At 44.6% G+C, this 18,810-nt stretch overlaps 1 protein-coding gene across 2 annotated transcripts in view; it reads right to left on the bottom strand.

The window, feature by feature from the left end:
* Positions 1-3,192: 3,192 nt before the first annotated feature.
* The window catches only part of FYB2 (FYN binding protein 2), a 95,511-nt gene continuing 79,893 nt past the window's right edge, over positions 3,193-18,810 (bottom strand). For both annotated transcript variants that reach the window (XM_089656565.1, XM_089656566.1), the window contains exons 18-23: positions 14,647-14,707; positions 12,692-12,781; positions 12,291-12,360; positions 10,703-10,865; positions 7,126-7,159; positions 3,193-5,514 (exon numbers count right to left, since the gene is read on the bottom strand). In XM_089656565.1, coding sequence (XP_089512691.1) covers positions 5,502-5,514; positions 7,126-7,159; positions 10,703-10,865; positions 12,291-12,360; positions 12,692-12,781; positions 14,647-14,707 — 431 coding nt within the window. In that variant the 3' untranslated portion in view covers positions 3,193-5,501. The remainder of the gene's footprint in view (positions 5,515-7,125; positions 7,160-10,702; positions 10,866-12,290; positions 12,361-12,691; positions 12,782-14,646; positions 14,708-18,810) is intronic.

The raw sequence follows: 18,810 nt of genomic DNA, 5'->3' as shown, positions 1-18,810 counted from the left end.
GTGCACTACAGTACGTTGGGCTCTGTTGGGGTTCCATTTATAATGAATGGCAGTGCACCACACTGCAGGGTATATAGGTTGGGGTGCACGATGGTACATGCGTTGTGATACACAATGGTACTGCTGTATAATGAGAGTTCCATTTACAATGAATGCAACGCACAAATGTGAATGGGCCCCAAAGGGCCACTCCACCCTTAATTTGTAATTCACTCATGGTAGATATAGTTGGTTGGATTACCCAATGGCTTTCTATATTTCTTGGCGAATCAGCAGAACAATGTCTACGCCCCTCTTTCTGGCTCCGCCCACCAACATAGCCCATTACAAGGCAGGCTCACGCTCTGCAATAGGCTGGAATAAGAACAAAGGCGGGAGATTCTTCCATTGGGGGGGGTCACCAAGAATGATAAGATTTCGGTGAACTATCCAGCTCCTCGGCATCTATCCAATAGAAGAGATAGAAGTTTTGGCTGGACTGACCCTTTATTAAATCGTTCTGAAGGACGCCGGTCCGGTTTCGGGGTCACATGATCAAAGCCCCCATATAGAGTGTCACCGCTTTCCGTTAAATGTAAATTGTAACAAATCTGTGTCACATCTAAGTTTTATCTACAAATCAACCGCATAGGATCGGCGCACCGCGGGATTCTACGCCCGGCAGCCCCTGTGGGGTGGCTGGGCATGCTGGGACTTGTAGTACCCCTGTGGGCGGAGGGCTGATCCTGATGCCGTCATTTTAAAAAAAAAAGCTTTGTAGGTCAAATCTGTGAATGATGATGTGCAATACGGCTTCAACTCGGATGTTGTATTCCCGATCTGTAGATTTTGTACACATTGTAGAATATGAAACAATTTTACCACTGAAAGTATCTAAATTGTATGTATCTCAACGAACGGATTAAACTTTACAAGTGTGAAGAGATCGTCTGCCAGTGTCTGTTTGTTCTAAAAATACACAATCCATTGGGAACCAATAAAGGATGAAAAAGAAAAAATAGGGAAAAAAAAAAAAAGAAAAAATAGGGAAAAAAAAAAGAAAAAATAGGGAAAAAAAAAGAAAAAATAGGGAAAAAAAGAAAGAAAAAATAGGGAAAAAAAGAAAGAAAAAATAGGGAAAAAAAGAAAGAAAAAAAAGAAAGAAAAAATAAAAAAAAAAAAAAAAAAAAAAAGAAAAAAAATAAAAAAAAGAAATTAATCCCCACACTCCAGACTGCAGCAACTTTTCTTGTTAATGAACAGATTCTCTCCTGTTTTATCATAAAAAAAAAAAAAAAAAAAAAAAGGGCGGGGAGGTGGACGTCTACTAATGTCTGCGATCGCACTACTAAAGATGCTCATGACGGAAACATTTGTTTAGTTTCTTGCGTTATTTTTTTTACATTTATTCATTAACCACAGTAAATTTTACCCTTCTTTGTGACCAGGGCATCTTTTTCTATTTAACACTGCGCTACTTTAACTGGCAATTACATTGCCATGCAACGATGTACGCAAATTACATTTTTTAAAAGGATTTTCTTCACGCAAATAATGATTTTTTTGGTGGTATTTGATCACCACTGTTTTTTTTTTCAATTATATAAACAAAAAAAAAAGAGAAAAAAAAAAAAAAAGAATTTCTAAATTCTATTATAAAACATTTTTTTTAAAAAAAAAAAATCAATTTTCTTTATCTATTTAGGCCAAAATGTATTCTGCTACATATCAGAGCTTTCTTTTGGTGGTATTTGATCACCGCTGGGTTTTTGGTTTTTTGGGGGTTTTTCTTTCAACATAAATGCAAAAAAAAAAAAAGACTGAAAATGTAGGAAAAAAATATTTTTACTTTGTTATAAAAAATATCCAATAAAATCAAATTTCTTCTTATATTTATTCCAAAATGTATTCTGCTACATATCAGAGCTTTCATGGTGGTATTTGATCACCGCTGGGTTTTAGTTTTTTGGGGGGTTTTCTTTCAATGTAAATGAAAAAAAGTCTGAAAATGTAAAAAAAAAAATATTTCATACTTTGTTATAAAAAAATATCTAAGAAAATCAAATTTCTTCATATATTTAGGCCAAAATGTATTCTGCTACATATCAGAGCTTTCTTTTGGTGGTATTGATCACCGCTGGGTTTTCGGGGGGGGGGGGGTGCAATGTAAAATGAAAAAGACTGAAAATGTAGAAAAACAATTTTTTATACTTTGTTATAAAAAAAATCCAATAAAATCAAATTTCTTCTTATATTTATTCCAAAATGTATTCTGCTACATATCAGAGCTTTCTTTTGGTGGTATTGATCACCGCTGGGTTTTTGTTTTTTTGGGGGTTTTTTTATGTAAAATGAAAAAAAAAAAGACTGAAAATGTAGAAAAAAAATATTTTATACTTTGTTATAAAAAAATATCTAAGAAAATCAAATTTTTTCATATATTTAGGCCAAAATGTATTCTGCTACATATCAGAGCTTTCTTTTGGTGGTATTGATCACCGCTGGGTTTTCGGGGGGGGGGGGGGGTGCAATGTAAAATGAAAAAGACTGAAAATGTAGAAAACAATTTTTTATACTTTGTTATAAAAAAAATCCAATAATATCAAATTTCTTCTTATATTTATTCCAAAATGTATTCTGCTACATATCAGAGCTTTCTTTTGGTGGTATTTGATCACCGCTGGGTTTTTGTTTTTTTGGGGGGTTTTTTTATGTAAAATGAAAAAAAAAAAAAAAGACTGAAAATGTAGAAAAAAAATATTTTATACTTTGTTATAAAAAAATATCTAAGAAAATCAAATTTTTTCATATATTTAGGCCAAAATGTATTCTGCTACATATCAGAGCTTTCTTTTGGTGGTATTGATCACCGCTGGGTTTTTTTGTTTGCAATGTAAATGAAAAAAGACTGAACATTTAGAAAAAATATTTTATACTCTGTTATAAAAAATATTGAATAAAATCAAATTTCTTCATAAATTTAGGCCCAAATGTATTTTGCTACATGTCTTTGTTAAAAAGAAAAAAAACCCCAAGCATGCTGGTAGGTGAATTGGCTCCTGTCTAAATTGTCCCTAGTATGTGTATGTATGAATGTGAGTTAGGGACCTTAGATTGTACGCTCCTCGGGGGCGGGGACTGATGTGAATGTATGATATATATGTAGATTGACGGCACTATACAAGTACCTGAAATAAATAAAGGACAGCGGAGGGTTTTTGGGGCGACATCGCCTCGTTTTAATGAACGTTGAAACATTCAGAGTTCAGCAACAAGTAAATGAAGACAGATCAGAGAACAAAAGTCCACCGTGAACATTCAGCCCCGGTTCACCGCGGTGCGACTTGCCGTGCGGTTTCGAAACGGTCAAATCGCACGGCAAGTCGCAGGCGGTTATTGGCAATGGAAGCGTTCAAAAGGTTCAAAGTTCCCGTTTTTTGCTTTTGATTCCAGATATCTGTGCATGAAGATCGCAGGGGTGTCTTCCTGAAGTCGCACTGACCACGCCCCTTTGTCATCAAGCGAAGTCGTGCGATTTGTAAGTCGGATCCAGGCTCAGGAGTATAGAATAAATGTATATAAATATACGGCCTGCCACCACGGCGAAGGCTGCAGCTTTCTGCTCGGCGACCAAGACAACACCAGCCAGTGAGAATTTTCTTTATTTTATTATTATTTTTTTAATGTATTTATTTATTTTTCTTTTGATATCAGAATCACCAGATTGCACCCAGAGCTGCCCCAGTATTGTGAAGTCTCACTCCTCCAGCTGCATACTACAGCTAAATGACAACTCTAGGTGTGACACCGTTACTGAATTGCCCCCCTCTGAAAATACCAGAAATCTGGCTGCCGATCCCCAGGCTGCAATACATTCAGAGTTGCTGATCTGGAAGCAGTATAGAGGGGGAGGGGTTCTCTATGCTTTCTTCAGTTTGTGACTCAGAAAGGACTGAAGCCAGGCAGGTAGCATTTTTCAGATGGAGGCCAGGGTGGGGGTGGGGGTTGGGAGCAGGGGCGGACTGACCATTTGGAAACTCGGGCACCGCCCGAGGGCTCGGGGTCTGTAGGGGGCCCCATGAGATGCCTCTGATACCTTTTTCATAGGCTTTTTTGAGTTTGGCCAAGGACACAGGGGCCCCATGATCCCCTATTGCCCGGGGGCCCCGTGAGTTGTCAGTCCGCCCCTGGTTGGGAGGTTCTCTATGCATTCTTCAGTTTGTGACTCAGAAAGGACTGAAGCCAGGCAGGTAGCATTTTTCAGATGGGGGCCAGGGTGGGGACGGGGGCTGGGGTTGGGAGGTTCTCTATGCTTTCTTCAGTTTGTGACTCAGAAAGGACTGAAGCCAGGCAGGCAGCATTTTTCAGATGGAGGCCGGGGTGGAGGTTGGGAGGTTCTCTATGCATTCTTCAGTTTGTGACTCAGGACTGAAGCCAGGCAGGCAGCATTTTTCAGATGGAGGTCGGCAATGGAAACCTTTCTTTAAAAACGGGAGATCGGGGGAGGGACAGCCGCAGCAGGCGGGCGGAGCCAAGATTCAAGCCATTGGACGATTCCATCCCCCTTATTGGTGGGGCAGATCCAAGTCTAGCTAAGGACGGAATCGGTGGAAAGGGGGAGGGGCAAGTTCCGCGCACGTATAACCAAAATTTAAAAGCATTAAAGGGTCACTCCACCTAAAAACATTTCAGTTTTAAGTGGATCCTTGGGGGTTGAAATTGCCCATCAGCCTCGGAGGTTTCGATAGCAGAGATCTCCCCCCCCCCCCCCCCCCCCGACTTCCTAGCTTTGACCTATAGCTGCCACTACAGATCCAAAAGGAGCAGTCTCACTCTTGCTGCTGCACTCTTCGGAGCTTGTTAAGAGCGAAGGATCGGGCCCAGGGGCGGACTGACCATTCGGGCTGAGGGCCCGGGGTCAGTAAGGGGCCCCATGAAATGGTACCTTTTATAGGCTTTTTTGGGTGTGCTTTGAGTGTGGGCGAGGACACGGGGCCCCATTATCCCCTATTGCTAGGGGGCCCCATGAGCTGTCAGTTCACCCCTGATTGGGCCATTAGGGGAGCAGCTATAAAGCAGATATGGATATTGGTTTCAAATAACAGAGGGACTGCCGGCGCAGAGGAGAGGGACTACCAAGAAGAGGAGAGGGACTGCCGGCGCAGAGGAGAGGGACTACCAAGAAGAGGAGAGGGACTACCAAGAAGAGGAGAGGGACTACCAAGAAGAGGAGAGGGACTGCCGGCGCAGAGGAGAGGGACTACCAAGAAGAGGAGAGGGACTACCAAGAAGAGGAGAGGGACTACCAAGAAGAGGAGAGGGACTACCAAGAAGAGGAGAGGGACTACCAAGAAGAGGAGAGGGACTACCAAGAAGAGGAGAGGGACTACCAAGAAGAGGAAATGTTCTGCATCGGGGTGTCATGCTTTGAATCCAGCTTCATTCACCCGCCAGGGATTTCATGGCATGTCCAGATTTTTTTCATTCTCCGGTGAAAGTTTTTTTGTTTGTTTTTTTTACTTTCAATAATTTGACCTGAAAGATAAAGAAGAATTCAACAAACAGAAAAGTAACAAGAAGAATAAAAAGCATTCATAAAGCGACATTGGACGACATGGAGATTGTGACATCACCACCGTCCGCTTCACCTCGTCCAATCAGAGAACGCTTTGTATTCAGTGAGAAATTGCAATGCATTTTCAGAATGGTGCCGGCGACCTCCTGTGTTCACAATGCAGCAGGGCAGCCGCTCAGCACAGGAAGCTGGTGGGGATGGCTGGGTTAGCGTTGTAATAGCAATGTAGTAGTGCCAGTACTGGGAAAAGGTTGTCCAGGTCCCAGGGCAAGGATCCACAACTGTGCACCCCTCCCCCACTGTTACTACATGCTGTACAATGCCTGTACCACCCTGCATCCATTATTTGCCCCCTTACCTCACTGTGCCTGGGGCAGCTACCCCTCCTGCCCACCCCTTGTCCCGGCCCTGAGGAGTGCTATAGTAGCAACGTAGTAGCGCTATAATAGCAATGTAGTAGAGTTGTAGTAGTACTATAGTAGAAATCAGGGGTGGACTGACAACTCATGGGGCCCCCCGGGCAATAGGGGATCATGGGGCCCCTGTGTCCTTGCCCACACTCAAATCACACCCTATAAAAAAAAAAGGTACCAGGGGCATTTCATGGGGCCCCCTACTGACCCCGGACCCTCGGGCAGTGCCACCCCTGGTAGAAATGTACGAATGGCATAGTAGCAATGACTACAACAGTGATTTCCTGCTTCCACAGGGATCCCACAGGTCTGGGTATATACACAGTTGGTCCAAGCTGGAATGAAGGTTGCTGACCCTGAAGGTAGAATTTTAGGAGGTCTCTTCTTCCATAAAGCACCTTTCCCTTCCTACTAATTATATATATATATATTTTTTTTTTATTTTATTGTACACGGACTGCTTTACACCTGGTTGATCCTGCCAGTAACATACTTTCTGTGTCATGGTGACAACGCTTACTTGCTGTACTGCATCTAAGGAGGAGCAGGGTTGTCACCATAGGATGAGACTACAGAACACCTCCCCCTCTCCTCATACCATGGATCAACGGTCTTAAAACTTCCTAAACAAAGCGCCAGTTTACCGGCCCTTCAAAATTTGAGGGGGGGGGGGGTGTCGACAGCATCCTGCCATCCAGTGGGAGTAAACAATGCCCTGTCTTTGGTGTCAATGGAGGGAATTCTTCCCCATCGTTGGTGTCAGTGGGTTGAATAGTGCCACATCATTGGTGTCAGCTGGAGGAATGTTATGCGACTTTGAAATCGTGAGACTTACAGTGAAGTCGCATGATTTCAAAGTAGCATGACGTGCAGATTTGAAGTGCGATTTGCAAGACATCTGACACCAAAAGTCAAAAGTAATGCATGTACTACTTTAGAAATCGGTGCCAACCAAGTCGGAACCGCACCGATATGACTGCTGTAATTGCAGACAATAGGGTACGACTTGCCATGCGATCTGAAAGTCATTTGGCATGCAAATCGCACCCAGTGTGACCGGGGACTTGGGGCATTCCTACCCAGGGAGAGTGGCATACCACGTAACATTGTTACACCTACAGCTAGAAAACAGATCCGTGGGACGGCTGGTCTACTTACTGAAAGTTTAGATGTTCGATCCGCACGTAGCCAACTGAAAGGGAAGCACAGCCGTCAGTCTCCTGATTTCATCATTTATAGATCACCATTCAGAAGAAAAGCTGAGTTATATTGTACAGCAGGTGGGGGGGGGGGGGGGGGGGTCAGCAACCCGTAAATCGCAGCCAGGTGACTGGCAGACTGCGGTCTGGACTTGCCGACCCGCCATCGCAGAGTGCAGTGCAGAGGGACTACCTGTATGTTGGAGCTGTAGTAGTCAGCAAGAGCCGCATGAGCCGATGCCTCCTCTGTAGTGCCGACTCCTGTCCCATGCAGAGTGACACCAACTGCACTCCACTAGAGATGCACCCATACAATTTTTTTTTTTAATCAGTGAGTACGAGTGCAGACACTTTGGGTGGAGTACTCGCCCATACAAAGTGCCGGAACTTTTGCAGTGCGATTTGAGTTAATGGATGCAAATTGCACCACAAAGAATAGCATGCGATTCGTGTCCAAATCGCATGTGGTTTTATCCATTGCTCTTGTGTGAACCCGGGCTCATCATAGCTTCACACAGGAGCGGCACAGGGAGGTTGCAGTGTGATTTGGGCTAATGGACGCAAACGGCACCACTTGCCGGTCATAGCCCGAGTTCACACAGGAGTGGCGCAGGGAGGTTGCAGTGCGATTTGCGTTAGTGGACGCCAATGGGACCACAAAGAATAGCATGCGATTCCTGTCCATTGCTCTTGTGTGAACCCGGGCTCATCATAGCTTCACACAGGAGCGGCACAGGGAGGTTGCAGTGCGATTTGGGCTAATGGACGCAAATGGCACCACTTGCCGGTCATAGCCCGAGTTCACACAGGAGCGGCACAGGGAGGTTGCAGTGCGATTTGCGTTAGTGGACGCCAATGGGACCACAAAGAATAGCATGCGATTCCTGTCCATTGCTCTTGTGTGAACCCGGGCTCATCATAGCTTCACACAGGAGCGGCACAGGGAGGTTGCAGTGCGATTTGGGCTAATGGACGCAAATGGCACCACAGGCCGGTCATAGCCCGAGTTCACACAGGAGTGGCGCAGGGAGGTTGTAGTGCGATTTGCGTTAGTGGACGCCAATGGGACCACAAAGAATAGCATGCGATTCCTGTCCATTGCTCTTGTGTGAACCCGGGCTCATCATAGCTTCACACAGGAGCGGCACAGGGAGGTTGCAGTGCGATTTGGGCTAATGGACGCAAATGGCACCACAGGCCGGTCATAGCCCGAGTTCACACAGGAGCGGCGCAGGGAGGTTGCAGTGCGATTTGCGCTAGCGGACGCAAATGCACCATAAAGAATAGCGAGCGATTTGAACAGGAATGTGATTCCTGTCCAAATCGCATGCAGTTTTATCCATTTCTCTTGTGTGAACCCAGGCCGGTCATAGCCCGAGTTCACACAGGACCGGCACAGGGAGGTTGCAGTGCGATTTGCGCTAGTGGACGCAAATGGCACCACAAAGAATAGCAAGCGATTTGAACAGGAATGTGATTCCTGTCCAAATCCCATGAGGTTTCTCCACTGCTCTTGGATGAACCCAGGCTCATCATAGCCCGAGTTCACACAGGAGGGGCGCAGGGAGGTTGCAGTGTGATTTGCGCTAGTGGACGCAAATGGCACCACAAAGAATAGCATGCGATTTGAACAGGAATGTGATTCCTGTCCAAATCGCATGCGGTTTCCCCACTGCACTTGTTGAACCCGGGCTTGTCATAGCTTCACACAGGAGTGGTGCAGGGAGGTTTCCCACATCAGAGTGTGGGCGAGTGGGGATGCACACTATGGACGCAGATGCTCCATATTCTCAGCGGTAGAAGAGGAGAGAGACCCTTCACAGGTTTGGGGATTTGGAATCCTTGCGGTTTTCTCTCCTCTCCTTGCAGCGGTAACAGTACGGGCTAGACAGCATCTGACTGGCCAGCACCGTCCATGTGATGGTGCTGCTGACCAATCAAAAGTCCTCTAACCTGAACAGTTATCCGTGCAAAAAGAGGAAAGAAAGCCACAGGGATTTTAAAATCTCTGTCATGTTCTTCCCTCTCCTACTGCTGAGACTCCGCATGGGATTCCCACTAGAAAGACGAAAGGAAAGGGGGGGAGATATGTGCTAGTAGGAGGGTGTAGGGGATTTGAGCCTGGAGGGGGGATTGGGAGGAACGTTTGTTCTAGCAGGAGAGTGGAGGATTTGTGCTAAGAGGGGTGATTTGTGCTAGGAGGAGGGATTTGCTCTGCGAGGGGGGATTGGGGGAAATTGTTCTGGGGGGGGAGGGCATTTGAATGGGTTGGGATTTGTGCTGGTAGGGGGGGATTTGTGCTAGGGGGAGGGATTGGAGTGAGATTTGTGATGGGAGGGGGGTGTTAGGAGCAATTTGTGCTGGAAGGGTATATTTATGCTGGGAGAGGGGATTGGGGTGGGATTTGTGCCGGTAGGAGCGTTTTTGCTTGGAGGGAGGTATGGGTTGGGATTTGTGCTAGGAGGAGGGACTGGGTGGGAGGGAGGTTTGGGGGCAATTGGTCTTGGGGGGGGGAATTTGAGTAGGGAGTAAAAATTTGTGCTGGAAAGGGTAATTAGAAGGGGTTGTAGATTTGTGGACGGATTGAGGGCATTAGGTGAGGGATTAATGCTGGGGGGGATTTGTGCTAGTAGGAGGGTTTTTGCTTGAAGGGAGGAATGGGTTCATTCTGATTTGTTCTGGTAGGGGGGATTTGTGCTAGGGGGACGGATTGGGGTGGAATTTGTACTGGGAGGGGGTGTTAGGGGCGATTTGTGCTTGGAGGAGGGTTTGGGGTGTGATTTGTGCTGGTATGGGATATTTATGCTGGAAGGAGGGAATGGGGTGGGATTTGCGCTGGGAGCGAGGATTGTAGCATATTTGTGTTTGGAGAAGGGATTGGGGTGGGATTTGTGCTGGGAGGAGGGATTGGGGTGGGATTTGTGCTGGGAGGAGGGATTGGGGTGGGATTTGTGCTGGAAGATTGATTGGGGTGCGATTTGTTCTGGTAGGGAAGATTTGTGCTAGGAGGAGGGATTGGGTGGGATTTGTGGTGAGAGGGAGGGTGATTTGTGCTGAGAGCAAGGATTGGGGCATATTTATGTTTGGAAGGGGGATTAGGGTGGGATTTGTGCTGGAGGAGGGATTTGTGCTAGGAGGGGGGATTGGGGTGGGATTTGTGCTGAGAGGGGGGGTGATTTGTGCGGGGAGCGAGGATTGGAGGATATTTTTGTTTGGAGGGGGGATTAGGGTGGGATTTGTGCTGGAGGAGGGATTGGGGTGTGATTTGTGCTGGTAGGGGGGAATTTGTGCTAGGAGGAGGGATTCGGGTGGGTTTTGTGCTGAGGGGTGATTTGTGCTGGAAGTGAGGACTGGGGGAAAGATGTGTTTGGAGGGGGGATTGGGCTAGGATTTGTACTGGTGTGTGTGGGGAGGTGTTAGGGGCAGTTTGTGCTGGGAGGAGGGATTGGGGTGGGATTTGTGCTGGGAGGAGGGATCCTGGGCTCTGTTTTCTGACCACCATCTACAAATAAAGGTTTACTGATGATGAAACTCACATTTGCCCTCCGAGTTGCGGCAGATGATCTGATCCTCATTGGTGACATCGATGACCTCCACGGTCTCTCCTGGCTTTACTTGGAGCCCCATTTTGTCTTTTGAGCTCAGAGGAGCTGAGCTGTTGATGGTGGCGATGCTGGAAATGTTGATGTCACCCGTATACTGAACCATAGAGAGAGAAAAAAAAAAAAAGACAAATTTATTTCAGGTACTTATAAAGCTGTCAATGTACGCAGCGCTTTACATATATATTGTACATTCACATCAGTCCCCGCCCCTGAGGAGCGTACAATCTAAGGTCCCTAACCCTCAAGGAGCGTACAATCTAAGGTCCCTAACTCACATTCATACATACACATACTAGGGACAATTTAGACAGGAGTCAATTCACCTACCAGCATGTCTTTGGAGTGTGGGAGGAAACCGGAGTACCCGGAGGAAACCCACACAGGCACAGGGAGAACATGCAAACTCCAGGCAGGTGGTTGGGCTTCAAATCGACAACTCTAGCGCTGCCTGGCGGAAGTTCTAACCACTTAGCCACTGTGCCGCTTAATGGGATTAAAATGCTGATACTGTATTTTTTTTATAATGCCATCCAAGTAAAGCATATGAAGAAGGTGAGCTTTAACCCATTAATTCCTCTGACACTGGATCCGCTCCATGAAAAGGCAAGTTGTAAATAAAGCCGACGATCCATTATGCTCAATCCGCAGATCTGATCCATCCCGCGGGGATCATCAGCATGCAACCTATAAAGGGGCGACACTGGATCCGCTCCATGAAAAGGCAAGTTGTAAATAAAGCCGACGATCCCCGCAGGATGGATGGGATCTGTGGATTGGGGAGCATAATGGATCGGAGTCCGATCCATTATGCTCAGTCCGCAGATCTGATCCGTTCTGTGGGGATCGCCGGAGCGGGTGTCACCAACCATAGGGATGCCCCTGGCATACAGACAACCATTGATTCAATGACACAGTGCGGTGAATTTACTAAAAACAAATAGACTGTGCACTTTGCAGGTGCAGTTTCTCCAGAGCTTAGTAAACGAGGGGAAGCTCTGCTGACTTCCATCATCCAATCATGTGCAACCAAAAATGCGTTTTTTTTTGTTTGTTTTTTCTTGCATGCGATTGGGTATTCCTAGCAAAGGGAAGCTTGGCGTCATTTACTAAGCTCTGGAGCAATTGCAAAGTGCACCATCTATTTGCCTTTAGTAAACCAACCCCAATATCCCTTAAAAGTACAACTAAAGGCAACATTTTTTTTTTAGTTGGATAAAATGGATGGGATTAGAACCCCTGCCATGTTTTTTTTAAAAAAAAAAGACGCACAAGTGACCAAATACCACTGAAAGAAAGCTATATTTGTGAAAAAAAAAGGACGTAAATTTCATTTTGGGTGCAGCGTTGCATGACTGCGCAATTGTCAGTTAAAGTAACGCAGCGCCGTAACGCAAGAAACGGCCTGGTCAGGAAGGGGGGGGGGGGGGAATCCTCTGGAGGGGGAGGGGTTTTCAGATCCCATGTTGCCATTGTCTATGATTGTTGTTATTATTACTATTGCTGCTATTATATCGCATACCTTGAATTTCTCCCGGAAAATCTTCTCTTCCTTGGCGATCTTCTTCGCCGACGTTTGTGTGTTGCCTCTCCTAGAAGCCGGAAATGAAGTCCGCAGTAAATACTAAATGTACTAAAGTACTCCATCACAGGGGCGGACTGACCATTCGAGCACTCAGGCACTGCCCAAGGGCCCGCGGTCAGTAGGGGGCCCCATGAGATGCCCCTGGTACCTTTCATAGGCTTTTTTAGGTGTGGTTTGAGTTTGGCGAGGACACGGGCCCCATGATCCCCTATTGCCCGGGGGCCCCATGAGTTGTCAGTCCGCCCCTGCTCCATCATCAACACATTACATTCCAAAGTACAATCTACTGTTGGGGTGTCACCATTTGAATACAACGCAGTGATGGGGGAGAATGTTACCCTTCATTTTGCGGGCCCTCGGCGTTTCCTTTCTGATCCTTGACTTTGCCGAGTAATGAGCGCAGTGTTGAGGATTTGGTCTCCTTCTCTCTGGAAAGGAAATGGTGAGAAAGAAGAGTTTCAGCGACACCTTTGAAGGAGCTCGGCTTAGGGGGAGATGGAACAGTTGGGGATCACTTTCAGAATCTAAAGGGGTTCTATGTGATTTGTAGTCACTGGATGCATCACAGCCTTGGCTCTTAGTACATTGCAGCCAGTACCGGGACAGGTTCATCCTGCGCCCAGGGTGAGGATTGGGAACTGCGCCCCCTCCCCCACAGCTAATGCATGTTGTAGAATGGGTGTGCCGTGCTTCATTCATTCTGTCCCCTTACCCTGCTGCGCCCAGGACACCTGCCCCTCTCACCAACCCCTTGTCCCAGCCCTGACTGCAGCCTTGGCTCTTATTGCATTGCGGCACTGGGCCCTCCATGCAATGTATTATACATGGAGATCATATCCCCCCTTATGTATTATACATGGAGATCATATCCCCCCTTATGTATTATACATGGAGATCATATCCCCCCTTACGTATTATACATGGAGATCATATCCCCCCTTATGTATTATACATGGAGATCATATCCCCCTTATGTATTATACATGGAGATCATATCCCCCCCTTACGTATTATACATGATGATCATATCCCCCTTATGTATTATACATGGAGATCATATCCCCCCTTATGTATTATACATGGAGATCATATCCCCCCTTATGTATTATACATGGTGATCATATCCCCCCCTTACGTATTATACATGATGATCATATCCCCCCTTACGTATTATACATGGAGATCATATCCCCCCTTATGTATTATACATGGAGATCATATCCCCCCCTTACGTATTATACATGATGATCATATCCCCCCTTATGTATTATACATGGAGATCATATCCCCCCCTTACGTATTATACATGATGATCATATCCCCCTTATGTATTATACATGGAGATCATATCCCCCCTTATGTATTATACATGGAGATCATATCCCCCCTTATGTATTATACATGGAGATCATATCCCCCCTTATGTATTATACATGGAGATCATATCCCCCCTTATGTATTATACATGGAGATCATATCCCCCCTTATGTATTATACATGGAGATCATACCCCCCCTTATGTATTATACATGGAGATCATATCCCCCCTTATGTGTTATACATGGAGATCATATCCCCCCTTATGTGTTATACATGGAGATCATATCCCCCCTTATGTGTTATACATGGAGATCATATCCCCCCTTATGTGTTATACATGGAGATCATATCCCCCTTATGTATTATACATGGAGATCATATCCCCCCTTATGTGTTATACATGGAGATCATATCCCCCCTTATGTGTTATACATGGAGATCATATCCCCCCTTATGTATTATACATAGAGATCATATCCCCCCTTATGTGTTATACATGGAGATCATATCCCCCCTTATGTGTTATACATGGAGATCATATCCCCCTTATGTATTATACATGGAGATCATATCCCCCCTTATGTATTATACATGGAGATCATATCCCCCCTTATGTATTATACATGGAGATCATATCCCCCCCTTATGTATTATACATGGTGATCATATCCCCCCCTTATGTATTATACATGGAGATCATATCCCCCCCTTATGTATTATACATGGTGATCATATCCCCCCTTATGTATTATACATGGTGATCATATCCCCCTTATGTATTATACATGGAGATCATATCCCCCCCTTATGTATTATACATGGAGATCATATCCCCCCTTAATTTCCTCTTCTCAAGAGAGACATTTAATCCATGAGATTCCTGCTTCTACATACTATTCTCCTGAAAAGTTCAGCAAAAATCAAACAAGAGGTTAAATCTCAGAAGCGGGTCTGACCAGCAGAGATCACGCACCTCGCATTGCCTTCATTGACGTTGATGGTAGCATATTCACCACCCGCCTCCATTGCTGCATCTGAGAAAAATAAAAAGAATGACTTTCTGATGTCCCACCAACGCAGATAACCCTTCCCCCGCATCACCCCCCCTCCCCCATCAGGGCTTATTTTGTTATCTTAAATATGGCTGAACTCTACTGGATTGCAATGATAGATGGATGTAAATCGTGAATTCCCACCACCAGCCGTATTTGCAGCATGGAGCTTTCAGCAAGATTTTACTATATACATACAACGATCATTCCCATTCATTGGAGTCCGGCCATATTTAACCCCTTCCATACCGGGCAATTTACCCCCTTCCTGCCCAGGCCAGTTTTCACGTTTCAGCGCTCTCACACTTTGAATGACAATTGCGCGGTCATACAACATTGTACCCAAACTAAAATTTTATCATTTTCTTCACACAACTAGAGCTTTGTTTTGGTGTTATTTAATCACTGCTGGGGGTTTTTATTTTTTGCTAAATTAACAAAAAAAAGACCAAAAATTTTGAAAAAAAACACGTTTTTCTTTGTTTCTGTTATAAAAGTTTACAAATAAATAATTGTTCTTCATAAATTTAGGCCGAGATGTATTCTGCTACATGTCTTTGGTGGAAATAACCCAAATTAGGATGTATTATTTAGTTTGTAGGAAAGTTATAGAGTTCACAAACTATGGTATAGATCTGAATATTGATCAATCCTGAAGTACTGACAGCCAATCTAATTTCTTGAGGTCCAAGAATTTCAGAATAGTACAGATATCCCCCAAATGTCAGGACGGTACAGATATCCCCCAAATGTCAGGACGGTACAGATATCCCCCAAATGTCAGAACGGTACAGATATCCCCCAAATGTCAGGACAGTACAGATATCCCCCAAATGTCAGGACAGTACAGATATCCCCCAAATGTCAGGACAGTACAGATATCCCCCAAATGTCAGGACAGTACAGATATCCCCCAAATGTCAGGACGGTACAGATATCCCCCAAATGTCAGGACAGTACAGATATCCCCCAAATGTCAGGACGGTACAGATATCCCCCAAATGTCAGAACAGTACTGATATCCCCCAAATGTCAGAACGGTACAGATATCCCCCCAAATGACTCCTTTTTGCAGAGTAGACAGTCCAACGTACTTCATAAGAGGCATGGCGAGTTTTTTGAAGTTGTATTTTTTTTGTCATAATTTTTCGGAAAATTAAAAAATTTAAAAAAATTATTTTCACAATTTTTTTTTTACATACTGTCACCAGTGCAGTACAGCGTCATCATATAACTGGCATGGCAGTGATCAGGGACACTGACTGGTGATAGTATAAAAAAAAAAAATATATATATATATATATATATATATATATATATATATATATATATATATATATATATATATATATATATATATTTTATTTTTTTATTATTTTTAATTTTTTATTACATTTTTTTTAATTTTTTTAAGATTTTTTTTCATATTTTACTATGACCAAAGTAGTACAATGTTACCATAGTAACATTGTACTACTTTGGGGAAGTGATTATTTTTTTTATTTTATTTTTTTTACACAATTTGCTTAAAGCAAAGAATTACTTTGCTATAAGCAAGCATTTACCTGAATGACATCGATTTATTAAGGGTTTATTTTTTTTGTGCTTAGCTGTGATTTGGTCACAGCTAATCACATGACATGTGCATGTGATTAGCTGTGACCATTCACAGCTAGGCACTAGTATACAATGGATAGCATGAATGAAGCCATCCATTGTATACAACTGTCATGTGACCTGCTGTGATTGGTCACAGCAGGTCACATGGTACCGGCAACGGGAGCCGGTACTCGGATCTGTCATCAGCCGTGTCCGAGGTACACGGCCGGTGACAAATCGCGCTGCTGCGCCGCTCTGCAGTTGCGCGAACTGAGCATGTGCGGGAGCACGCCAAATGGCGTATACCCCAGAATGCAGAAGCACTTTTGCCGCCGCCAAACGGCCATTGGCCGGGCGGCAAATGGTTAAAGTGTTACTGAACCCACAGCAGCACAATCAGTCTGTAGATGCAGTAAAGCATGCTTGTTATACTCACTGTGGGACCTAAGGGATTAATCCTCTGCATTGTGTAAAAAGGCTGTTTGATCCGGTCTTCTCTGATCCTCCCCTTCTTCCTTTTATCACCTGATAAGACTTATGTGAAGACACTCTGCACATGCTCGGTTTGGTGTGTATTGCAAGAGAGTTTTTTTTTTCTTGGGAGACTGCATATGATTGGCACAGGGCCAATCAGCACTGTCCAGACAGAGGTCAGGGGTTCTGCATCCTCCTAGAGCAGAAAGAAAACTCCTCCTACAAGCTTTAGCCAGTGCTCTGCTGAACACTGATAGAAGTCACAAGACTGCTATATACTGCTGATGAGAAAAGGTATTTAGCAGTTTGTATTTACTACAATAATTGCGTTTCTTTGTTCTGTATACTGTGGGAGACCAGATATAGTGAATGCGGGGTCCAGGGAGAGCGGATATAGTGAATGCGGGGTCCGGGGAGAGCGGATATAGTGAATGCGGGGTCCGGGGAGAGCGGATATAGTGAATGCGGGGTCCGGGGAGAGCGGATATAGTGAATGCGGGGTCCGGGGAGAGCGGATATAGTGAATGCGGGGTCCGGGGAGAGCGGATATAGTGAATGCAGGGTCCGGGGAGAGCGGATATAGTGAATGCAGGGTCCGGGGAGAGCGGATATAGTGAATGCGGGGTCCGGGGAGAGCGGATATAGTGAATGCGGGGTCCGGGGAGACCGGATATAGTGAATGCGGGGTCCGGGGAGACCGGATATAGTGAATGCGGGGTCCGGGGAGACCGGATATAGTGAATGCGGGGTCCGGGGAGACCGGATATAGTGAATGCGGGGTCCGGGGAGAGCGGATATAGTGAATGCGGGGTCCGGGGAGAGCGGATATAGTGAATGCGGGGTCCGGGGAGAGCGGATATAGTGAATGCGGGGTCCGGGGAGACCGGATATAGTGAATGCGGGGTCCGGGGAGAGCGGATATAGTGAATGCAGGGTCCGGGGAGAGCGGATATAGTGAATGCCGGGTCTGGGGAGACACAGACAACTTGCACAGGAGGGGGGAGAATTTTGGAAAATCCTAACTAGTTACTAAATATCAATGGGAAAAAATTATCTGTGGTAGTAACTTCATGATTGGGCATCGGTAGGATCATCATTTTCAATAATTAGTGATTCCCTCTGATGAAAAGATTTTGCAAAGTGGAGGAATGCTTTAACATGTCACACTGCAATTTCTACATCAAACCACTAGATGGAGCTAAACCACCAGGCACAGCAGATGAATCAGTATGGAGTTGATTTAAGGCCAATCATGTGCAAGCAAAATGCAATTTTTTTTTTTTTTTATTTCCCTTGCATGTGATTGGGTATTCTTGGCAAAGTGAAGCTTTACCTCATTTACGAAGCTCTGGAGCAACTGTACTTTCCAAAGTGCACAGTCTATTTGCCTTTAGTAAATCAACCCCTAAGGGTTTGTCAGCACGCTAGTGGTTTTTAACCAGTTCATGTCCGGACACTTTCCCCCCCTTCCTGTCCAGGTCAACTTTTAGCTTTCAGCACTGTCACACTTCGGATGACAATTGCACGGTCATGCAACACTGTACCCATATACATTTTTTTTTTTTTTTTATAGACAGATAAAACTTTATTTTGGTGGTATTTATTCACCGCTGGGAATTTTTTTATTTTGCTATATAAATGAAAAAGTTTCAAAATTTTGAAAAATAAAGTGCTTTTCTTCTAAAATTTTGCAATTAAATAATCTTTCTTCAATAAATCTTGGCCAAAATTAATTCAGTTATCTTTTTAGTAAAAAAAAAATAACCCAAATTAGTTTATAACCAAAAATTATAATTTTTCATAAATTTTTTTTACATTTTTATTATATTATTGTCTATGGTTTTTTATTTTTTACATACCGCCACCCTAGCAGTACAGTGTCAACATGGTGACACTGTACTACTTGTGGGGGGTGATGAAGATTTTTTTTTTTTTTTTTACAGCGATAGCTTTAACAGCCTTTATGGGTGTAAAAGCATTAAATTTCTCCTTCTGTCTGGCTGCATTCTTGC

This window comes from Staurois parvus, unplaced genomic scaffold (genome assembly GCF_062004578.1).
Source record: "Staurois parvus isolate SC_StPar_1 unplaced genomic scaffold, SC_StPar_1.0 ptg000917l, whole genome shotgun sequence".
NCBI classification, from domain to species: Eukaryota; Metazoa; Chordata; class Amphibia; order Anura; family Ranidae; genus Staurois; species Staurois parvus.
The sequence above is the reverse complement of the archived record's forward strand: the minus strand, read 5'-3'. Positions and strand labels throughout refer to the sequence as shown.